Source organism: Rhipicephalus sanguineus, chromosome 3 (assembly GCF_013339695.2).
Source record: "Rhipicephalus sanguineus isolate Rsan-2018 chromosome 3, BIME_Rsan_1.4, whole genome shotgun sequence".
Taxonomy (NCBI): Eukaryota; Metazoa; Arthropoda; class Arachnida; order Ixodida; family Ixodidae; genus Rhipicephalus; species Rhipicephalus sanguineus.
The window spans coordinates 158,069,921-158,095,307 of NC_051178.1; the positions used below are offsets into that span (position 1 = coordinate 158,069,921).

A 25,387-nucleotide genomic window follows, 5' to 3' on the forward strand; every position below is an offset into this window, starting at 1 on the left:
ACTGCTGTAATTCTGCATCATTCGGCAATATCTCGCGAACGACTCGCCAAGCTCGTTTTCACTTCCAATGGTTCAACTCACCCGCGACCGCAACTGGCGCAACACGTGAGGATGTCCTGTGCAGAGATGTTCACTTGCACCTTGCCCCGGCTGTGGATACAGATGCGGTCAGATATGGCTTCGACGGCTCCAAAGGCCTGTGCGAGGCAAGTCGCTGCTCAAGCCCGTTTTCTCTCTTTCCCTCATTCGAAACACTATACAGTTTAGAATCTCAATGCTTCAGTGGCGCAAAATCTCTTTATTATTGGCCATTGTATTGTTGCCGAACACACATGGTGCCACCATAGTGGTCATGGTGGCGATAATAGTCATTACATTGTCCTTAAATATTACTGATGTTGCACCAACGTGCCGTCGTGGAGTCACTCTATTCTCATTATCTCACGTTCGCGTTGTTTGTTCCAACTTTCCGCAAAGTTCTAGTTATTCTTCACTAATAGCCTACGTCTATGCAGAACACATGCACAATTTTCAGGCCATAGTGTATGAAACTATGTTTCCAGCCTTTCATGAACAACATGTTTTTGGCAACTCTTTTCTCGATGTCACGTCAGAGAAAAATAAAAAAAGAAGACCTTCAATTTTTTTTTTCATACAAATTACTACATCGCTTATGCTGAAAGATGGCCTTATTTTTGTAGTAGACTCACTACGATTTCTAATCCTGATTTACGAATTATAACTTTTGTCCTAGTCATTAGAACGCTGATACGTTGCTTGCGAGCTTTCGGAATTACGTTAAGCGCACTTAATGGATCTTAGGACATGACCACAGCCGCGACAAAGCCGTGGCCATAGTCGCGCGTCATGGAAGTTTCGAGAATATGGTCCCTCTTCCCTAATCCGCCCAATCGCCTAAGAGCTAAAATTGGGCGACATGACATGGCCACCATAATCGCGCACATTTTTTCGAAGCTTGCGTTGCATCTTTAGTGCAACATACCGAGAGGAAGAAAAAAATTACCACCAAGAGCACACCCTCTAGGCGAATGAAAGTGGTGTACAGTTAATGACTGGGTCTCGAGTTTTCGTATAAAGCAGTTTCGTCACAAGGATTAGAATGCAGCATTTCTAAATGGACGTTGCGTAACGTGGTTTGATAGAAAGGATTTACAACGGCGTTTTTTTTTTAATCTTGATATCCATGCAGGAGCGCGCGTGCACGGAGTTCGAAACAAATTGCCGGTTTGTCGCAAATCCCACATGTCGGTAATTTTTTCAGCGAAGTTTAGCAAAGTTACTCGCGTGGAAATAAACCGCACGCTTCCTCACAGAATGGCGCAATATAATGTTGCGGTGGCCGCACAGCGGCACGGTTTCAATTTCGCGTTCTGAACGATTTCTGTGAAAGGGGGCACCAATTATCACTTTTTAACCGTTTCTTCCCATTTTTCTTTTCCCAGTGTAATGCAACCTACCAGCGCAACATGGTTAACGTCCACACCTTTCTTTCTTTATTTATTTATTGACATGATATAATGAGATGTTGGCGCACAAATAAGGCGCCGACTATTCCTTAGCTCTTAGAGGGGTCGAACATAGTCCAAAAGCCAGGAAACTGGCTTTTGGAGAAGTCTATAAATTACATACAATGTCCAGAAATTACATAGCAAATAGCGTTCTCCCAGTAACACCAGACTGTAAGAAACACGCAGCGCATATAATATACAATTGGAATAACACCGTGCCACTCCAATATGACGTCTCGAAAATACGAAGAATAATGTTCTCTTACACGAAGTTCTGTAGTTAACAGGTGGCACATACATTATATAGATGAGTGATCACGGACAGACATGACAGAAAAGACAACACAGTGAACAATCGCATATATGTATATACACGGTGAAGTTAAAATAAAACGTAACATACGTAATGTAAAGCGTAACAGACGTAACATAACCTTCAAGATAGCATCGTCAACAATCACATGTGCATGCACTGTGACGTTAAAACAAAACAAAGATCAAATGTGCTAATAACGTCCAAGAACAGTTTCTTGAAGAATCGAATATTTTATGGAAATATTGACCCACTGCACACGATGTCGACTTCCCCTTCATACTGAAGGAATTGTGTTATGTTTGTGATAGCGCGTTTGATTGTATGTGTCATCATTTGTGTCAGTGTGTTTTCCTGTGTATGTCAAGCAATACAGAATATTTGAGTTTTAACGTATACAGGTGAACTGACTTTTCCCATTTGAACTTGTCATACAACACGTGTGTACATATGAACCTATAAGACGTATATGAACTGCCATGTGATGTTCGGCTGTGCGTATTTTCCTATGTGTTCTACTGTATTGCATTTTGTGCCCTTATTAATTTTGTTACTACATATTTTGTCTTCTAAGCGAGAAGGAGTAGCCGGTGCCACTATAATGGCACCAACCTCTCCTATTTCATCATTTCAATAAAAAAAAACACCACTATCTTTAAGCAAAAAAAAAAAACTGAATGCTGTTAATGTACACTTCCCCAAGGCGCTTGTCTGCCACGGGCTCTTTCGCTTTCTCTTTCTTTTAAGCTGCCACTGTACATTCGCGCGCACATCTCTAAAAAAAAACCACATGTTCAGAATTTTTATGCTTAAAAACTCACAAATATAAATCTTTATCGAAGCACATGTTTATAACCGAATGCTTTTTCGTTTTGCACACACCCGTCATCGGCGCACTATCGGTGGCGTTAAATATGATGATGTTTATCATGCGCATGCAGAGTCGCTAAAATACATCGCAAGTATACTCTTAACAATGTCCTGCGTAAAGTGCTGGATATAGTCAGGACACTAGACATTTTTCGCCTACTTTCCTGGCTATAGCCAGCACTTTAAGCGGGATCTCATTAAGAGCGCATAGTGTACTGTTGAGAAGTGGTCACGGTAATCAGAATACGGGGAAGGTAGCTTACCCAGCAAGATCCGCAACTTGACTGATCACGGATGAGTCCGATGCTTGTGCACTGTGGCCATTTTTCGCGAGCATCGAAGGATTCGGGCAGGTCCTCTGGAATCTCAGTGTGGTGAAGGGCAGGCAGCCTGTGAAGCCGGTTGTCAGGGTGAACACCCAGGAGTCCCCGCAGGAACATGGGCGAGACGTTCCTGTTGAAGTTTGGCCCGGCCTGTTGAGCGCACATGACGAACGTCACAGGTGATGCGATGGAGTTTGGAACAAGTTTTTCATTTTCGGCCCTTTGTTATGCCTACTGCCGGATGACCACTGTGAAACATTCTACTGGCGAACAGAGACATGGGCAGGATAGGAAGACGTACAATGCCAGACTTCAACACAACGCCAGACACACAACGCCAGAGATGAAGTGTGGCGTTGTGTGTCTTCCTATCCTGCCCACGTATTTGTTCATCCAGTAGAATGTTTCACAGTGCTCGCCACAACTATCTAGCCCAGCTGTCGAAGCTCACCGGATGATGGCCTGATCCTCACATATGCCTGCAAATTGCCTAATTAACGTCACCTGAATTTCTCGGCCATCCTCGCGCACGCTTCCCTTGAGTACGTATTGTTTAACGCTAATCACGTTGAGCACGTGCCCTCAATGCCCTACAACCGGCCTGGCAATCACGCTCAAGCTGTGACAGTGCAACGAATGGTACGTGTGCTTACGCAGAAGTCGTATAGCTTATGTATCTTTTCCGCTTCTATTATCTCGCGGTTTAACTACAAGCGGTGCCTTGTCCCTACCGAACATTGATGAAAAAGGGAGCCGCAACCACAATCACGGCAATGAATGCCAAGATGTCCCTGCATCACAATATGCAGTCCGCCTCGGTGGTACAGTGGTTACGGTTCTTGGCTGCTGACCCCAACGTCGTGGGTTCGATCCCGGCCGCGGCTGTCGAATTTCGATGTAGGCGAAGTGGTCGAGGCCCATATACTGTGCGATGTCAGTGCATGTTAAAGGACACCATATGGTCAAAATTTTCGGAGCCCTCTATCGTGGTTTTAAGACGTAAAACCCCAGATATTATTATTATTATTATGCACGTTATTTCGGTGCTCACGCAGTTCATGTGAGGCGTATGGCTTACCAGCACTATATACGCGTCATATCAACTACGAAAATTAATTTCTTCTTCCAAATTTCGAGTATACCGGCTGCCCTCTTTCGCTCACTAATCTACTCGGCTTTCTTCTTTTTTAACCTTAGGGCTATCATATTTCGTTACACTTCTCCTCAGCTTATTTGTTTGGCTCCAAGTGTCTGTGCCGTCTGTTAGCACTGGCAGAACGCGATGAATGTAGAATTTTCAACTTCGGGATAGTGGTGAAATGCCTATCCCGACTTCGTAATGCTTGACGCTCTAGCTCCAAAACATTTTTACTCTTAATAAAATGTTTGTGGCGCAACTGAGACAAGCAAGGCAAAAAGGAGAAGAGAGCATAGGGCGCCTTATCCTGTCTTCTCTTTTTTTTCCTTGCTTGTCTCATTTGCGCCACAAACATTTTATTAAGCTATGCGCCAACTCGCCCAACGTCACCCTCTGCTAAAGCATTTTTACTCTGTAGATTTTCTTTCCATGGACCGGGCTCCTTTTTACCTATGTGTCGCAATGTAGAAATTAGGACACAAAACCCCGCTCAACGCATTGTGAAAATGGCCTGAGTCATTAAGGGTAAGCGGTCAGCTGCACTGCTCCTCACGAGTAATTTGGCTTATGATCAATTATGCCAAGGTATCTGAATGTAATAATCAATATAAGAATTCTACAACGCCTAAGAAGGCGGGAGAAAAAAACACGTTCACACATTTTGCAGAGCGCTAACTCCAGCGTGGTGGCCTTCACTCATCATCATCTTGTCTTCAGTGTCATGTCATTTCTGACATCGAACACTATGTATTAGAATGACGTTCTCATTTAGACGCAAAGCATAAGATGTTTATGAGTGAACTCAAACGCAATACGGCCCTGTATTCAAGTGCAAGTAACGTTTTGTCCCCGCGAGGCCAGCGGGTACTTTGGGGAGAGGAGCTTCTGCTACTTCTAAGTTGCTCCTTGATATCAGCTTGAAATTTGAAAGATTAAATGTGCGCGTCGACGCAGTTTGGACAATCCAAAACATGCATACATGTATACTGGATGAAATATTGTGATGATCTTTAGACCATACCGCCTCTGATATGTGGCGTTCGGTCGAAGCAATTGGCGCTTATCTTTGCAAGACTAGATCCTCCTGCAGTAAATGTCATTTTCCTCCTCCCCATCCCCAGAGTGCAAATATCTATTTCAAGATTGTAGCAACCCCTCCACGTTTCAGCAAATAATTTCTTTTTTGCGGTTCTCTTACACTATAGCTCTCTACAGATCTCTCATGAAAGCTAGCCAACCATGGAGACAGTGTTATCAAAGCTGAAGCAATGCTTACTCCCATACACACTGTGTGTAATCGCAAGGGTTGCCGCTGGCTTTTTGTTGGCTGATGCTTGAGAAATTGTAGTAGCTGTAATGTCACGGTACCAACACGTCGCACTAGCCTCAGGCCTCGTAACAATGGCCAGTGGAGGTAAACACGAGTGCCCACCAGTAGCACACCTTAGCAGGTATTCCGGGAAGCTCGCGCTTGACATTTACAATCAGCCTCCAATGATCTCTGTCCGTCTCTATTTCTTCAACGTGAACCGCTCTGAGAGCGTTCTTGAGGTTTCTCCGAGAAACCAAACTGAATGACAAATTGTGACTCTTCACAGACCATGTTGGGGCGTTGTACTTGGATGATGCTATAGTCATGACTTGGCAGTGTCATCGCGGACAATTGTTCTCGTTAATTAATTTAAACCTCTTGTCCCTTCTCAAGTACAGGGTAGCAAACCTGCCTGACCTTCCTTTATCTTTCTCTCTCTCTCTTTATTTATATCCTTTTCCCTGTAATTCTACCTGCATGCCAAACTGCAGTGCTGATGAATCTCCCCGGCTCACCTTCCACGTGGAGTTCAGCTTGTTAATGAAGGACACCATGCCGTCGGACACAGGCCTAAAATTGATTGGATAGAAACGGCGACCGTGGGCGACCGCCACAAGCACTGCGCACGCAAGCACACGCTTCCACATACTCTGAAACGAAAGGCATGTTTTGTTATTGTCGCAACAAATGCTTGGTAGTCAGTATTTGAGCGTGAAAAAAGGTGTGCTAGAGTGAGCGAAAAGATCGTTGGGACAACGAATAGTCAATCGACACTATTTCATTCCCACGAGCCCATCCATTTGATCGGGATTACGCGCCACTGTAACCATTTTAGCGCTTATGTACCATTTTTTCCCCTATAGAGCTCCTAACTACTATGGAATCTGAATACTCGCAAGAGGGTTGTTTCCCTCGCCCGAAGTCGTTCCCACCTAATATTTTTTTTTAAACAGCGCGAGAATATTCCGTCACTGGTACAGACCTGGGGAGGATATGCTAACATTTTCACATTTTTAATATTTAGTGGTTCGGGAGACCTTGACCCTTCAGATATGGCTTTTAAAATGCTCTTCCGTCAATGATTCTTTCAAGAGAGATCTAAACTTTATACTTTTCTAAGTATTTACAAGGCAGAAGAAGCCCGTCAGTTTGCATGCTTACCTGAGATTCTGTCGGCGGTGACCAGTGGAAGATGTTGTGCCCTGCATTCGGCTTCTTATACGCGAGAATGAAGAGAACAGTTATCGTTGTTATCATTTACGTTCATAGTCTCCTTGTGCTCATAGCGCACTAAACAACCTCAATACGCTTATCTCTGGCCAAACATTTGAGACACGGGAACATATGGTCGTTAAAACCTCGTTAGAGGGACAAATATCGTTCTCCGAGCGACTTGTTGTGTTTGTGAAGTAAGAAAAAAAAAAAAAGAAAGACGGGCAAGGAAGGCCGTAGTAAAGGGTACAGGGAGCTCCATCTGTTTCTCCGCGAGTGCTCGATGTGGGACATTCAAGTTGTGCATACGCGGCGAAGAACACTGATGCTCAAGTTTATGATCAGTGTACCTGTTTGCGTGAATTAACACAAGTACAACAAATCAGTTCTATATCGCGAGAATGAAATGACCTAGGGGTCACAACGCCAGAGATATCTCCTGATGTACGGCATGGGCTTTCACATTTCTCCCGAACAAGGACGAACCGTCCAACCAACCTTGGTCACGGCTGGAAGAACGCAATAAGAACATCGCGTGAGTTGGTAAATCTTCAGAAGAGTGGTAAGTTGGGCTAGTTGGTAATGATCCATGCTTATTGTAACTGCGCAAAAAACGGACGGAAACACGAAGGGCGAGAAAAGGACAAACAAGCGCAGACTATCAACTGAAGTTTTATTGCAAGAACGAGGCAATATAAAGGGCAGGAAAAAGCGAGAGAGGGCAAAAAAAGGAGGAGACAAAAGGCACGAGGGACCAAACCAAAAAAACTTTGGCCACATCAGGCATGGCACACCCGTCATACAAAACCAAGATAACTTAACTCTTTATCATGTATGGCGACAGAGGGAACACTGACGCAGGACTCGGAATTCTTTTGAATATGCGCAGCCTCAATTAGTTCTCGCGCTCTTTGGTTCTTATGCCGGAACGACACAGAGGTATCACCAAAGAGCGGAGTGCAGTCGCATTTCTTACAGTGGGCTGCTAGATGAAGACCGGAGTGGCCTTTCAGAGAATTAAAATGTTCTCGAAGTCTAACATTAACGCAGCGACCTGTTTGTCCCACGTAAACACGTTTGCATGACAAGGGTATGGAATAAACAACACCAGTGATACAGGATACATAATTATTTACATGACTAACATTACATGTATCTTGCCGAACATTTTGCTGATTTGCGATTCGTCTGTCTACTTTAGCGCATAAAGTGGACAACTTGTTCCTGGCAGATATAACCACTTGGACGTCATATCTTGACGCAACCTTTTTTAGGCGGTGTGTAAAACCGTGAACATATGGCAGAACAGCAAATTTCTTATGCTGCGCCTTCTCATCCAAGTCACAACCATCACCAGGACCTCTCTTTATTTTCTTAATCAACTTCTCGCAGACCTTTAATAATACGTCCCGTGGAAAGCCTGCCTGTCGCAGTTTTTTCACCTGCGCAGAAAAACTGAAAAACTGCAGGTGAAAAAACTGCGACAGGCAGGCTTTCCACGGGACGTATTATTAAAGGTCTGCGCACGTTAGACCGATGCAATGTATTCACACTGTGGAGACACGGTAGAACTTTTTGTTTTTTTACTAGTTCCATGGTGTCACAATTTTTTGCTCAATACTGCGCATATACATAAAGTATGCAAGTATGCACGCACGGACCTCGCGTAGTGGTACCGTAGCGATAACAGGTCGTGCCATTTCTAAGGTCGCTGGCATAGTAATAACCGCGGATGCATTCCCTTGACATCTTTTGTCGCGCATTGCGTGGCGTCGTAAGAAAGGAAGGTGACCCTCTTGCCGACTTCGGCAGACTGCCGACTCAGTTCGTGACTGCCGGTAGATGCGATGTGTTTTGTTATTGCAACAAAACGACTTGAGTGCCTGCTAGAACATGCACATGCAGCCGCTGTAGGCACACTACGTACCCGCGATAACGTAAGCCTCTATTCTACTTAAAAGATACTGGCGGTATGCGAAACTGCTCGTTGTTACGACAGATTGCCAAGTTCTCCGTTCCACGAGAGTGTGTTTGTGTCACCGAAGCCGACGTGTTATTTCTTTCCCCTTCTGCTGATAGTATAGGAAAACACAACAGATGGGATAATAAAGCGGTGCTGCGCTCGCGTGCTCTTCGTTGTGAAAAAAAAAACAATAAAAGAACATCGTATACGCAGCGGTAGTAAGGTGCTGGGTGAACACTCGACACAGTGTATCAAGGCATATGTTTGCTGATGACTCAACTTTAATGATACGCTACTTTCCCAATTCCTTCCACTCACATTATTTCTCTTCCGGAGTACGTAGATAAAAAGAATGAGGGGTTAGATAGCGCCGAGATGCGCCATTTTGTGACTCCAGGAAGCCTATAGCTGTCTTCCGCTATTATCGCAACAATACGCGCAGAATCTGCTGCCGTTCCTGGCGTCTCCCCAACAAGCACTGGAAAGAACCCTACCGTGCCTAGAAACCTATTCGGTGAGCACTTTGTTTTGCGAGACCCTCTGCTCTGGCCGGCGGCCAACAAAGCGAAACGTTGCGTGTGTTGCTCTGCTTCAGCCACATAGGTTGAGCGGTTGCGGTGGCGCATTTCTGCAGAGCAATTCAGGCCATGGGTACTAGTTCCCGCTAACAACTGCGTTTCCGTTGGCGTGGTTTGCAAAAAAGCATGGCGCATTGGTGCAATGGAAAAGTTAGTCATAAATAAACCGGAGACCACTCCAACAGGCCATTTCACATTTCAAGTGCAGCTATGGCACGAAAAGCCCCATCAAAAGATCAATATTGTTTACTGTTTTTGTTACTAAATTACATTGATTATTTTACAAGTGAGGCCAACTGCGTCATGTAAGCCCGGTAAAGACTTGAGAATTACATTTGCAGAATGAGGTTGCGAGATAAGTCACTAAATCACAATGAATTCACCTCTTGAATCACTGGAAAAATAAAGCTGAGGCAGTCCTTGCATTATCTGAAGACTGACAGAGAACTCCAGCAGAAACCGGGAAGGTCAGATATGGCTTATACGGAGAATCTGACGTCGCAGGAGCCCTGGACCGAAGCGCAAGAGTTTTTTTGACAAGACCCGACTTATAAACAAGTTTATCCTCATTCTACACTTTTTTGCTTTCCAAGAGCTGTCTAATTTCAAACAAATCAGACATCGGCATTGCTTTATAGACGATATGTCCGCTAAATCCTTTCTGGATGTTTTACATAGTGATATCCATAACGTATTAAAGAGATGTTTATGTCAGAATACAAGCTGCGGATAAAAGGTAGATTGGTTCATAATGAAATTAAAAGAAATAAAGAAATATGAAACGCACAACCGAATGTCAGATGAGTCAGTCCATTTCTGGGAAAAACTGAAAATTCTTGGTGATTTACAACTACCAGATGGTATGGACTACAACTCCTTAGAAATGATCGCAGTTAAGCGTAGTCCTTTTGTTGTGAGTGAGTGAATCACTTTAGTGAGTTCCTGCAGGTTTCTAGGCTCGGTTCCCGACAAGGAACCAGCCGAGAGACCGCATCTCTCAGCAGCTTCCTTGGCCTGCTGGATCGCCCAGAGTTGGTCTAGTCTTGAGTTACTTGCAAACTATTTGACCAAACGCTGACAGTATTAATAGCGCCACTGCTGTAAGAGCCACATGGCTAACTCCATTTTAACAATCTTCCTCAATTCCAGAACTATTCCAGCTTTCCATCAGTCAAGACATCGTTATACAGCTGTTATCAATCTCATGCGCTGGTGCCCATGACACCTGCGAGTACTCTCCACGCACTCCACCCTTTCGCGTCGTTTTTTCATTATTTTTCCGAAGCGCACATTCCGTAGTTCAGAACACACGCAATAAATGCTCGCTACAACGCAGTTTCTATGTACATCTGCTTTATTTGAAATAAAGTGAGTGAGAGTCGATATCAACAACGAAAATGTAAGTTGCAGGTCGAAGCACGTAGTTTTGAAAATTTACCCTTCAGTGGAAGCTATAGTGTTTGCAGCTCGGACATGGTTACAATATTGCCTGAATTAAACAAAAGCGTATGATCGAGTGACCTTCGACCTTGTCCGCTGAAATTGCTCCGCGCGATGTTTCGAACCAAGCTGTGCGTTTCAACACAAAGTGAAAAAAAAAGAAAACAAAAAAAGAGAAATAAGGACGGTGTTACTGATATTACACGTCTTTGAAGGGAAATTGCAGTTTCTGGTGTACCTTTGACGGCCGCTTCGTTGAAAAACAACGGCCTGGTTTTCGAGGACGGTCGATGCCAAACTTCGCAAAGTTTGTCTACAACAACAGAAACGGATACAATTTCACTCTTATTAGATAACAATGAAAGCAGAAATCTGAGCGAAATAACTTTACTCCGAGATACGGCGAGTTGCCGGTCCGGGCCAGACCGCTTAGATGGAAGCCCGAAGACCTTGTCGTTACTATCTGGATATACGATGGCAGCCATGTCTACATTAAGAAAAGCAGAAATTTAGGCAGCCGATATACAGAATTTATGAAGTTTGAAGGCCTTCTATGGGCATTTTATTAACTACTTTGCCCTGTCTATCCGAGGTAAGCTAAAGAGATGCAAACAACATCTGATCGAAAGTGAATAGCCTTTCTATGAGCATGTATTCTGACATTTCCGTAATGAAACTTTGTGGCCACATACTATATCTCATCTTGCAGAGATTTTATACCTTTTTTGATGGAATTTCTACGCCCAGCTCGAGCTGTACGAGAATATGTGCGGGCTTTGGTTAATAAGTGTGTATCGTGTGGCATGTTAACAATTTACAGCGGACGTGTGTTATCAAAGCCGCACGTCTAAATTTAATATCATTCATTCATCTTGATTTCTCAACCAAGGCCGTGTACTGCGAACGCTGAAAGTGTATGAGAACAAAGGAGAAGTCAGCAGCAAGCACGATAATAGCGTCACTGAAACCCACAAGAAGTTTAAACTTCCTAAAAGAAGTTAAGAATCCTTAGAACAGACCAGAACATATATAGCAGAATCTCTTAAAGATTCTGCTCTGCGTCGAATGGAAGTACTATAGTGAGCAGGTATTAGTGAATATCAAAGGAAGTTCGCTATTTTGCCTTAAGCCCTAACCACACGTACGCGTTACAACGCGTCAGCGCGTGGTGTGTCGACTCGGCACCGCGCCCTCTCCCTCCATAGGGAAAGGGTGCGCGGCTACACGAAGCTGCGCGCCCTCTCTCCCATAGGGAGAGGACGCGGCGCCGAGTATACACGTCATGCGCTGACGCGTTGTAGCGCGTACGTGTGGTTAGGGCTGTACATTAATGTAATCGTCTTTCAGAAAGCTGCAAAGTGCTAATGCACACAAAATGCAGCCGAATAAATGCCAAACTATAAGGGATCTTGTATCTTTATCGCGATCAATGACATTCCGCCGCGCGTTACGCCTAGTGAAGTACACACAGTAAGAAAGCCCAAAGATTTTTCACATTTTCCTTTTCTTTTTATTTTGTTATGTAAGTACGCTGCCTACGACTTAGGAATTCCGGCGAAGACGATTTCTTCGATGCGGCATTCGTTGCTTCCCCGAAGTATCTTGAAGAACCCTGCGAAGAAATGCACAGCGAAGAGAACAGAACACGCACAGAAGTGAGGGACGCAAGGACATTGTAATATTATATACCTAATGCCTTCTTTCTTAAAGGGCCCCTCACCAGGCCAGATAGCAAATTTTAGTTAGACGCTGGAAGTTGTTTTGTGCCGAATGAAGAGCAGTGTGCCGCAAGAATTTTTCAAATCGGTTCAATACGAGCTGAGAAAAACAATAATTTGTAGCGGCGCGAAACCATGATGCGAGGAGGCGAGTTTCAAACCCTTGCCACTCGCCCCATGTAGCCTTAGCAAGCCATATCCCTTCCCTGCCCTCTTCACTTGGCACATACGCATGAACACGTCATGCGCATGCATGGTTACGTGCGCATGACGTGTCCGAGCCAGCCCGAGCACGCGAGCGGCGTTGCACGGCCGCTACCTTTGTTTTTATGTAGCGGCCGTGGGCGTTTTGTCAGCGTTCTTTGTGGTGTATTGCCTGTTTTTGCGGGACGGGCATGAAAGTTGAGATATTTGTATGGGCACGAGAGTGGCGGTATCATGAGCGAGTGCCGCATTAACGTTTACTTGGACGCGGTAGAATAAATGAGCATAATGACTGCTCGAACGCGCCAGAACATTACTTTCGTTTCCAGGGCTGGCGTCTGCTCGATGCGCTAACCGCGGGGACACGAACGCATGGGAAAGGGAGGCACATTAGCTTCGCATCTCGCTGCAATTCACGAAAAAAAAAATGAAAAAGACGCACACATTCCCTTTGTGTGTCTCATTATTTCTCTCAAGTTTTAATAATCTATTCAAGCAACAAATTACACAAACTACACATGTCTTGTCAAATAATTATCGCAGTGTCACGTGCTAGTGTTGGCGACGTCGGAGCACAGTCGTTTACGTAGAGGAGCGACGTCACAGCACTACCATCTACGTAGGGCCATTTTCTCATGTACGTCATCCCCTCATTCTCTAAAGCGCGCGCCCGCGAAAGGAAGGGCAAGCAGCGTTCACCTTGAAATTTGACCCATTTCCGCGGCGCGTAGCGTTGCAGATTTTGGCAGACGTGATCGTGAACGCCCAGTGTATGCATTGCGCTCGTTAGCTCAAAATTGTTAAACCTGGTGAGGGGCCCTTTAACAAAGCTAGAAGTACTTAGACCACTACGAGTTATTTCATCAATACTTGTGCTATGTCGAATTCAAGGAAGTGCACGTAAATGAACAGACTGGCGGGTCTAGAGCAACAAACATTCTCGCCAGCCATCGCCTTTTCCGTGCAGTAGAACCAATGGTGAATGCCTGTTTCGCTAAAATAGTCGGAAACTGAGGTGAGTGTTCAATAGATTGTCTGACTGCAAACAAAGCCTCTCCGTTTACCATTTGTGTGACCTATATTGCTTGGAGTAGTTACTGTATAGTATTAGCCCCCACACTGTGAATGTACATGCAACTCCGATAAGTATTCTGCACTAATTAAGAATCTGGAACAGAATAAACGTTCACATATGAAGTTATAACAAAGTAAAACAGCCAGACAGATGATCCTGACTATATAATGCGCAGGGTACATAAAGCGAGAGACCTGTTTCATTGCAAAATACTCTTCTTTTGGCAATTTTCTAATTATTCTGACGCTCTGATGCGCAGTGTTTGCTACGGAACGCATACCATGCAAGGATACTAGATAGCAAGTTCATCATATGATGCCACCTGCAAGTTATTTGCTAGCTGAAATTTACAAGTAAAATTGTCAACTTTGTCGCTGGTTACAAGGCACGACCCACCACGGTGATCTATAGGGGTTATGGTGCTGGAGTGCTGAGCCGAAGGTCGCGGGATCGAATCCCGGCCGCTGCGGCCGCATTTTTGATGGAGGCAAAAATGCTTGAGGCCCGTGTACTTAGATTTAGATGCACGTTGAAGAACCCCAGGTGGTCGAAATTTCCGGAGCCCTCCACTACGGCGTCCCCCATAATCATATCGTGGTTTTGGGACATTAAACCCCAACAATTATTCGTATTACAAGACGCAGTATTGTACACAACGGCGTCATCATCGAAATGATTACGTGAACCATGCAATAAGTAGATCCGAATTCTTATCCTTTCCACACTTCGTCAGTGGTACGAGTGGCACTCCGCTTACGCCTATCACCACAATCTGACGTTCGTGAGCGATGGATTTAAAGAAAGGAACAGGATCGAGCAAAAGGAATCACTAGCGTGCGCACCTGCGCGCCGCTGCAACGGTTCGCAGAAAGTAGGGTACCAGAAATGCCTGAAGATCTATCGCTGATGCCTCTAGCGTCGTCACACCTACGTTTTTACGTACTTCACAAAGTTCTATGAAGCTAATCATAGTGCGCGTGGTGCGTGGCCGACTATAGACTATTTTACGGATGGGTTTAGGTGCTGCCATATTGTTTGTTAGCCTTGCCGCTTTGTATCTATAATAACTAAACAAACAGTGCTACGGTAGACCTATACGCATGAAAACGGTTGGGTTGGTGCACTCGACGTTTTCGTGACTTTGTTAACCATTCGTTTAACAGCCCAAGATGGCTACGCCCATGCGTCGTATGTAAATTCGTCTATAGTTATAGGCGGGTTCGCCTTGCGATTTATAATCCGGTAATTTCTCGGCATAGACGTCTGTTGCAGTGACACCGTGCTATTCTGCACGCCCAATCAAATCGGCTAAGAAAGCTCCACGCGTTTCATTTGTACTCACCATTGTCACCCCAGTCGGTGTTCCAAGAGTTGGCTACAAGCCAGTAGGGAACGCCCTGTTCGGAACCCCAGCCCAGAATTTTGACGGCGTGGCTACCACTTTTGCTGCACCCGGGGTCTACGCGCTGGTAAACACCTGCGAAGAGTGATATGTACGAGACAATGTGTAAAGGGGCACTGCAACACTTTTCCAAGTAATCATCGATTGGCATCACTATCGGAATTTATTGCCTCACGAATCGACTGCCGCAAGAGCTTTTAGAATCCGTCAAGTACAAGCGAAGTTACAGGGATTGGCCGCACGCTGCAAGCGCTTTCTCTCTCCTTTCGTCCCAGCGAACGCGCTGAAATCTACACAGGCGAGGATGACAAGGGGCTACGTCCGCGCACGTCAACTCGCGACATGACCTTCAGCCCTTTCTCTTTTTTTTTCCTTCTGAATGCGCGACTCGCTTTCAGCGTGATCACGAGCGCACCGGTGTGGGCACGTCGCGGCACACTGCGGCGGCCGCAGTAACTATGCAGCTCACGATGCTCAAATATGCCACTTGCCGTGTCCGTGTGCTTTTGTGTAAGTGACGCAGTTGATTTTGGGTATACGACATCATTTTTCAAGACGAGAGCGGGTGATTTCTAGTTGACTTTGAAGTTTCGGTGTAAATTGCATGCCGCGTGCTGCGCTATAACGTTTGGCTCACATGCTCGCAGGAGCATCGACTACCAATCGGCAGCATCTTCTGACCATGTTAAAAAGAGTGGGTAATGCTAATAATAGACTTCGCGCCAAAAAGACGACAACAAGTACGTATAGACAGGGGGCGGCGATCGAGGACAGTACGTATTTAAGCGCTGTTATGACTGGCAGTCGGTGGCGAAGCGCTGACTATGACAATCGGCGGACGAGGCGTTCTCACACTGCTAGAACACCTGCATCCTTCCTGGAAACGAAATTCCTGGGACGGCGAGTGACCAACAATGGGCAGAATGTCGGCCTCAAAGTCTGGGACGGCAAGGCCGGAGACAATGGGCCACCTGGACTTGGCTTGGTACGCTGCCGAAGCCACCTGACGGGTATGTTTGGACGGGAGTCTCCGCAAACCTTTTTGCTGCCTTCGTGGAGAGAACTGCAGGGGCAAGCACGAGGAACCTGTTGTCCTGCTTCCCCCACCTGCGTGCCGTCAACCGCCGGACTCTTGCCGCTTCAAGTGTGCCATGACCCCTCCGCGACAGTGAAATGGACTGTGCCATGGTGGGAGGTGTCGTGTGTGTGATTGGTGGTCATCAAGAGGGAGGAGCCAAACTGAGGGGTTAAAACGACGGTGCTGAGTGAGAAATGGGGCTCTGAGCCCTCGGTAACAGGCTCATCCAATTCGCTCGTCGCTGAACTCTTTCCTTGTAACGATGTAAATTGAGTGTACGAAAAGTGCCGGTAAACTGTTATTGTTTTCCCATCTTGCTAGCATCAGTTCCTCAACCCGGAGACTCGACTACGCTACCAAAACGGAGTCCGGGTACGACGCTGCCCTATCGTAGCAACAACCTGGTTGCCGAGGAGGGACGGATCAAAATACACCGGCACGACAGCGCGCATGTGACTTCACGCGGATATAAGCCACGTTTCGCGGAGATACGGATCCTGGGAAGGAGATAAAAACAAAATAGCCCGCGAGATATTGGAAACGTTTTTCGCAAAAAGAAAGAGGCAAAACTTGTACAAGTCGCACGTAAATAAGCGACACATAAAATAAGTTGATTTGGCTCTGGAACGCGTTATCTGAAACGCGTTTGTTAGTATCGTTAAGCGAGGTGAGAGCACGTGCTCGTCGGGCATGCATTTTGAAAAGTTTATGATTGTCTTCTTCAAGAAATTCTTATACGGGCTAGTTATCACTGACGCGTACGAGAACTCTTACTACGGCAGTCAATACGCCGCGACAACTGCATTAAACTCCCCGTGACACTGTCGCTCTGTTTTATTTCGTTTGTCTTTCCATCTACCTTCTTTCGTTGGCTTGGTGAGTCAAACCACTTGAATCATTAATCCCCATTAAAAAAAAAAAAAAAACCTGTATACATTCCGTGTTCTGACACGAAAAAGGAAACACACACTGATTCGTTTCCGTACGCAAACTGCACAGTCAGAATCTCGGTTAGAGCTTAGTTGGTAGTGAGTCGTGTTGGAACAAGTTCAAGCTTAGCGTGGGCGAATCACACAAATAACACACTGTGAACGAATTAACGGAATCACACACATAGAACAGAATTGCGATGCCTGCAGCCGTGTTGTTTGTGCTCTTTGACCTCTGGTTCGTGCCGCAAATATCTGTTCTATTGTGTTCTGCTACTCAGAGGTGGATGTAATGAGCATTTCGGCTACTCCATTCCTGTAAGTTAACTGTGCAGCAAAAAATAAACATATGATGCCGCTAAGCTAAATAAATAGGTACGAAAAGTAAACAAATAAAGAAAAAGCACTTGTCGTTGAGAAGTTCACTAACGAAAGTTCCTCGAGTATGATTAAACGCGGTTAAATCCGAGGAATGTTATGACACGTCTGGCAGCTCAGAATCACGCGCCTGCAACAATAAAATGCGTCGCTCATTAATACACACGAGAACTGCGTAACGATAAACACGAAGTATGGTTTGCCTGGGGCTTACTTGTGACTCGAAGCAGCGAAGTTATAACCGACTCGGCCGAACTAATGATGACGGTAACCAACCTTCCACAAAACTATTTCACGACGTTGTTGACGTTATTTGTAAGCTTATGCTCATAACGCGAAGTTCAGAGGTCGACCGCTGCACTACCACGAGAACTGAAACGCACTAACATGGTGCAAAAACTTGCATGTCGAGCGCGAAAGTAAGAAAAAAAAGATAAGTTGCTTCATATGCTAGTTGGTTCCTCACTCCAAGCGAATTTGTAGCGAGATTTATCATCTGTCGTGTCTGTTTTACCGTATTTACTTGGACAATAATCGCGCTTTCTTGTGGCGGAAAATTTATGCGAATTTGGAGGGGCGCAATATTTCCGCGGATGCAATTTTGCCGTGACATTGATCTAGATGGTGAATAAGAAAAAAAAATGACGCGACTCTAAATGTGCGGTTCTCACGACGGTCGCTGTAAGCTGAGAATATTACCACGTAAGTAAGCGCGCCATAAAGTGACGTGTTTTAATTCGGAGGCGTGCTTTTGGAATACCTTTTTGGTGACTGCTTTTAACTTGAAGAACAGCATGCGTACTTTTGCTTGGGTATTTCTTTCTCTTTTTCTTTTTTGCTTTCTTTCTTACCTTTTTTTGCAGCTTAGGGACACCATTTAGTTTCTGCGAAAAATTAATGATGCCGTCTTTGGGCAACTATTCGTACGTTATGCAAACTATTATAAACCAATTCTAAGCATTATTGCTTGGCTTCAAGTTTTAACCGGAACTTAACGGATCCCGCTGAACCGGTACGAAAACCAATATGAAAAAGATTCGGCTCGACAAACCGCGCATCGGCGCCTTCAAACCAGAGCGCTTCAACAGCAAACTTTTTCCCATTCTATGTCGTTGTAACAAGTATTCTGCTGCAGGTTACAAGCGCATTGACCAAAAACTGTAGAGAGAACCGAAGAAATGGATAACTGACAACAACCCGTTCGTAGCACGAAGCCACAGGGAAATCTATACGGACTTCTCCAACAGGAAAGCTTCTTAGTTGAAGAAAAATTCGTCCTGGTCCGGAGATCGAACCCTGAGGAATTCCGCAGAATTCATTCGTGTGTCCATGTGCTTCGAAATTCGCCGTCGCGCTGCCAAACTCCTAGCATCCTGGTTAGCTCAATTGGTAGAGCAACCAACCCGGAAAGATGTTGGTGCCGGGTTCGATCCCCGGACCAGCTCGGATTTTTCTTCTACTAAGAAGCTTTCCCTTCTGAGAAAGCCCGTATGGATTTCCTTGTGACTTCGTGCTACAAACGGGTGCTTGTCAATTATTCATTTCATATCCCTTCCGTCACCTTGCGAAATCACGCAGAACTCACTTGCGGGGAATCGAAGAGCGCGAAAAATGGGATGTAATGTAGAGGACAGACACAGCGCTAACTGTGTCTGTCAACAGCAACGATGCCATGAATTGTTGGGAGTATTTTATCTCCGCATATTGTCTCTCTTGATACGGAATAAAGACTTATAAGTTAGTCAGCGCTGTGTCTGTTGTCTACATTATGCGTCCCTTCTTTCGAACAGTTTCATTCTCTTCAACGAGCAACAGTCAATCCGCTTTAGCATATTACCAAAGAAACAGCATACTGACCACTCTTGTAGTGGGCGAAATCGGGGTAAACGTCCATGCCCGCCGCCACGGGTCCGTGCTTGAAGATCTCGGCCTTGATGTGCCTTTCGTCGTTGCGGACCTGGTAGACCGTCTCCGCTACAACGGTTGCCATGCGTGGGAGTGCAGTACACTTGAACTCATCACGGCGAGGATACGGACTCGTGAGAAGGCACATATACACGGGCTTGTGAGAAGGCACGTGAATAAGAAGTTGTCGCATTACGTATAACACAATACTTCGGGCGACCAATGTTTCATATAAGTGTGTTTCATGGCGCTAGCTCTTAGCGTTCGGTGAGCTAGTGACACGAGCAACGAGTGACACTCTTCTTCCCATTCCAAGCACTTTCGGTAGAGTACTTTTGGTTTACCCAATATTCAGAAAATGTGTTTTAAAAATAAAACTGGTACGAAATCGATGGTTCTGGCTCAAGATAAGAGTTACATTGGATACATATGATATCGAAGCATAAGTTTACTTAAGATAAGGGCCAATTAACTGTCAGGTTAATTAACGAAAATGAATCGAATGAGTTCATGGAAAGAGCAGATGGTTTTCTTGTGAGCAGCTGGGATCGCTTCTCCACCTGGTGGAGCAGATCTCAACCAAGCGCTTCTTTCTACGTGGCCTCTGAGATCAGCTTTGTCACCACGAAGAAACACAAAGTTAATTCGAGGAATACAGCAGGGCACACGAAAGCCGACGAGCAAGATCCACTGGCAGACATCTAAGTCAAGGATTAGGGTCGCCTCCAGAATTTTTCTTATCGGCAACAAGAATATCGGCTGCTCCTCTCTGTTCTCTGCTCACTCTCTCTTCCTTTGTCTTAATGTTACGCCTATCATTCCTGGTTGCATTGTACGCCGCGCAATCCTCAGCTTCGTCTCAAGATTTTTTCTCTCTTTTTTTTCGCTATCCTCTAAGTTTCTGCCCCGTAAATTGTCACCGGCCGAATGTATTGACTTGTACTATAGGGATGACCTCCTTCTTCCTTTTAGTACAGGCTGTTCTTTTTACACCAAAGCTCTTAATGCAGACGCTGTGCATTCGACGTTGTTGGCGCGGTCACGCTAAACTCACGTTCACACCAAACGCGGAGCACGCAAGCGAGCAGGCGCATTTTTAAAGCGGAGAGACAGCGAAGCCGCGCGGCTGTTCGGACCATCGTTCAGACCGACCGCGTTGCCTCCTGCCCGCTCCCCCGCGGGGGCGGAGCAATCCTCCAATCCACCAATCCACGGCGGACGTGTCGCCATCTTGCGGCACTACGCAATACTGCGCGCGCGCTTCTCAGGCCCTGATTGGCTGCGGTAAAGCGTCCAACTTTACCACGCGGAGAAAATCGGTCCGGGAGCGATCCGGGCAAGCGGCCGCGGGTTTTCCGCTTTTGCGGATAATCCGCATCCGCTTTCCGGATCCACCTCTCCGCTTTCCGGATCCGAGTTCGGTGTGAACGTGCCTTAAAGAAGGTCACCTGACTAGGGTGGAGAGGAGGGGTCTAATGATAGGAGAGGAAAAGGAGATCACGTAATGAAGCTTACTTAGGGCGGGCGATTCAAAAAGTGGACTGAACAGGGGGGGGGGGGGGGGGGGGGGGTCACGTGATGGAGCTTACGTAAGGCATGCGATTCAAAGAATGGACTGAAAGGGGGGTCACGTGGTGAAGCTTACGTAAGGCGGGCGATTCAAACAGTGTATTAAGAGCGGACCTGTTGCCCCTGAAATGACAGAAGGTGGACTTAGGGGTGACAAGAAAATACTTAGCAGAAAGAGAGAAGAGTCTAGGGTAAACACACGCCGACCAGAGCCGTCGACTGGAACCAAAGGCCTGATTTTGATTACATAAAGAAACCACAAAGAAATGGCTTAGAAGTGACTAGGCAAAACGAAAGAAGAGGCTTGAAGGGACCGAATGAAAGGGGCAACAGCTTCGCCGTACAGTGGCTTTTACGGCGTGAAACTGGCTAGACATTTTTTCCCACCATCACTCACCGTAGTACTTGTCGTCTTTGTAGCTGCGTTCGTACCCTTGTCGACAGGAATGCATGCACTCTGGCGTCATCGGCGTGTAGATCGGACACTGGGGCAGTGGTCCCGACACCCCGTGCTCGCAGGGCTGGAAAGGGTACGGCTTGCAGCCGTCGTCCGTTCCGTACAGGCCACCGGTCACGATGCCCTGATCTTGGTAGTACTGCCACGCCTTATTCATGTAACCCCCCTCACATCTGAAGCGCAAAGCAGAAAGCCGGCGGGTGCCGTTCGAAAATGCACCATTATGCGCACGCGTATCTCTCTCTCAACATAGCTTACAGAAGAGGCGAAGCTTTTCCGAAAATTGACTCAAAATGTACGTCAGCGAGAATAATAAGAGAAAGCGGAGTCCTTTCTTTCGTTGTTGTCATTTATTGCCACATGAAGTGAATATACAATGAAGCTATGAAGTCAGAGTGGCGATTAGACCTGTACATACCTAATAAAGTGGGTTGATACCTGATAGAGTACTTTGTGCTCTAATATGGGAGAACTGCACGCAGCCCTCCCTGTAAATTGAAAACTCAACGAATATCGTCTGACGTACCTGTGCGTTTAGAAAAACTCACAGGGTCTCTTATGCAGTCGCCTAAGACGACTCGAAGGCGAAAGCCATCTTCTTCTCAGTCGATGTAATGATCCTCCCCCGCCTTCCTTTCTGCACCTAACGTGGCTTTGCACTGCCTCCAGGATCGGCGGCGTTACAATCTTTCCTGCGCCTTATCTGGTTTTGCACTAGCTCCGTGATCGGCCCACTTTTGACCAAGCGACGAGGTCATGTGATGACATCATCGTGTGATGTCACGTTATTTGACGGGATCGTAACATCACGATGAAGTCATAAATTTTGACGATATGTGACGTCATGGTGGCGTCACATGGTGACTTCATCACGCGATGGTATTTTTTGCATCACTCGTGTACACACGGACCCCAGTGTTAACGGCTCTCCAAAATACCCTTGCAATTACGTATTGCTGCAGCACATGCTGGTTGGACTCTTGTAGCGGACAGTTAGGACAAGTGGAAGATGGGACCGTGCCCCACCTCTCTAGTCTGTCTCATGCTTGGGAGTACTCTTCATCCCAGACGCCACATGAAGTCGCAGAGATGGCCAGGCGGAAAGGATGCCGTTATCGCGCTCTACAAGATACGACTCAACGTGCTAGACAGGCTGGAGGAACCAGAGGGAGCAGCAGGGCCGCCGTTGTAGCTACAACACGCTTTTCTAGAACGTCTACATCAGGACAAACCTGCTGAGTGTGGCGATAAAGTTCTACTGCCGTGGAGTAAAATACAGGCACGTTAAGTACTGGCGGAGCAGAGTTCTCCCGGTAACAAGTAGCCGTGTAACAAGTGAAGCAAGAATCGCAGAGCAGGCAGCCGGCAGCGAACAGACAAGGATGGGAACGCGAATCCACGCCTGTTGCGTGATTGCCCAAGCGCAGCTCGGCAAACCAGCTCAGTTCCACCTGTCCAAAAAAATAAGCCAAGAAGGGATTATTGCAACGACCTAGTTATTCGCAATGGGGGCTGTACAACATGAGAAATGTACCATGCTCGGCTGCAAAATACAGTCTGTACTAAGTACCTTCTTTAGAACAGTGGTAAATCGTACTCTTGCACTTCCCGGACGTGGCGTTTTACATCTTCGAGTACTGAAACGTACACGGTGGCTGATATGCCGTAGTAGGTATAATCAAGCCCTAGAATACAAACAGAGAGTCGCTTTTTTGAAGGTGGAAAAAAGGACTTAGGCAGGTGTCTGGGGAACCAATGAACAAATATCGACATTTCGAAAATTTTAATGCAGCATCTGAAATAGTCCCATACTCAGCAAAAAAATTACACTACCTCCAGCTAAAGGGGATCATGAGGCGATGCGAAGCCGGAGCACTTGCACGATCGCGTTCCGTTGGCGTTCGTTGGGCATGCTACCGACCTCGCGTCGAGGAACGCGGAGAGGAACACTACGCGCGTCGTGTTTTCCCTCTAGCCTGGCCGTTAATTCTCACAGGGCGAGCGGGGAACGCGGTCGACAGGCGCGCGAGAGGGGGGAAGCTTAGGAGTGGAGAGAGAGGGGGAGGGGACGCCCATGCGCTGGCGCTCATCGCGGCGTTGCGCAGGAGAGAATTTCGGCATGTCGAGCCCGCCTTTCAGAGGAGTCAACCGAAGCAAGCGCTGGACTGAACGCGCGCAGCGCTCCACCACTTGAAGAAGAGGAGACTAGAGGAGGAGAGTAGCGCATGCGCTGCGTGAGCAAAAGCGAAAACCGCAGGAGAAGCGCAAGCAGGTGCTGGGAGAGAAGTGAAGAGAGTAGCGCGCAGCTGTTGGAGAGAGGGAAGGAGGAGAGTTGCGCATGCGTAGTGTGAGTGCGGACGCCCAGGCCAACGCCGCGGGACATACACCCGAGCAAAAGATGCTTCGCATCTAGAAGCCGTAGACTACGGGATGTATTGTCCTCGTTCTTCAGATACAACGTGATGTCATCGGCGAAAGCTGTCACCTTCCCGGTACCACTACCAGGTAGTGGAAGGCCTCGAATGTACGGGTCATTAAGTAGCGAGCGCAGGAATGGTTCGAGGCTCAGTACAAAAAGTACTGGGGATAGAGGACAACCTTGGCGAACACCGAGGGTAACAGGAAATGGAGCACTTTCATAACGATCAACAAATAACCTGCTGTATATATTTCTGTATACATTTCTAAGAAGCTCAACGAAGTTTTGCGAGAAGCCAAACGCTGCCATTGCGCTAAATATGTAGCTGTGTTCAAGGCGATCGAATGCCTTTTCTTGATCAAGTGAAACCAAGAGTGCACGTGCTAATCTCGCCAATGTGTACGCAATTATATCACGCGTAATAAAGGAGAGACTACGAATTTCTCTTCCAGGAATCGAGCACGCTTGATGATGTCCTATTATGAAGGCACCAGGCTTCTCAAACGCCGAGTGACAACTGCTGCAAAAGTTTTGTAATTGACGTTGAGAAGCGTAATTGGTCTCCATTCCTCTGGGCGAACTGACGATGGGTCATGTTTAGGTATTAACACAATACGACCATCGTTAAAGCTATTCGGGAAATCAAAGTTCTCGAAGCAGCAGCAAATAACAGAAGTGAAAGTGGCACCAATGTCCTCACAAAAGGTTAAATAGAACTCAACGGGCAACCCGTCCGGCACAGGGGCCGAACCACGCTTCATGGAACACAATGCCTCTTTCACCTCATCAGCTGACGGACTTGCACAATGTTGTGCAGCTACCTTTGGTGGATCCTGAGGCCGCTCACTATAGTGGTACTCAGGGACTGCATTGTGAACGTCTCGGAGGTACTATGATGCGTTGACATAGTCTTACGAGCCATGTTTTCAAAATGAGCCACAAAAACTGATCGATCACGCGCAGGTGGCAACGCAACGGGAAGGACTCTGGCGGCCTGAGTTCCCAGTGGGCTCGACTGTCTGAGAAGCGAGCTTCTCGCAAAGCGCAGAACCTCGGGGTGAGAACATGGATTACGTCTGCAACGTCAAGCAGCCGCCGACAACGACGATGCCGTAATAAGGCGCTGGAAACGTCCCCGTAACTCTCGATGCCATACGCGCATCAGTGTAATTAGTCGATCGGCTCGAAGAGCAATCCGTAGCTTTTTGGCAGCGTCGGCTAGTTCTTCCGACACACGATGTCTAAGGGCAAGCCCTTCGACTGAGCAGTGTAGACGCCACTGTACCTTGAGCGCGTCCCACGACTCTGGACCGGAACCGAACATGATGGCACGCAATACTCTAGATAAACTCGAGCGCCACTGGTCGATGATCGGAGATATGATTGGTGATAATGGTAATGATATCACCTACTGACCCCACCCACCACAATATGAAACTTTACTTCAACATCATCACAATCGCCTTCGTCGCAACTCTCTGTTTGCCGTAATGCATAGCCCTCACAGCAGTTCAAGTTATCCGCGAAGCTTTTTTCTAAATATTTATCTAGGCACAAATAAAAGCGCAGAATTCC

At 46.5% G+C, this 25,387-nt stretch overlaps 1 protein-coding gene across 1 annotated transcript in view; it reads right to left on the minus strand.

Annotated features, from left to right (window-relative positions):
• The window catches only part of LOC119386015 (uncharacterized), a 47,947-nt gene that overhangs the window by 14,521 nt on the left and 8,039 nt on the right, over positions 1–25,387 (minus strand). The window contains exons 4-11 of the mRNA XM_049414198.1: positions 21,334–21,566; positions 19,320–19,436; positions 15,018–15,152; positions 12,217–12,290; positions 6,468–6,554; positions 6,001–6,135; positions 2,976–3,185; positions 82–197 (exon numbers count right to left, since the gene is read on the minus strand). Coding sequence (XP_049270155.1) covers positions 82–197; positions 2,976–3,185; positions 6,001–6,135; positions 6,468–6,554; positions 12,217–12,290; positions 15,018–15,152; positions 19,320–19,436; positions 21,334–21,566 — 1,107 coding nt within the window. The remainder of the gene's footprint in view (positions 1–81; positions 198–2,975; positions 3,186–6,000; positions 6,136–6,467; positions 6,555–12,216; positions 12,291–15,017; positions 15,153–19,319; positions 19,437–21,333; positions 21,567–25,387) is intronic.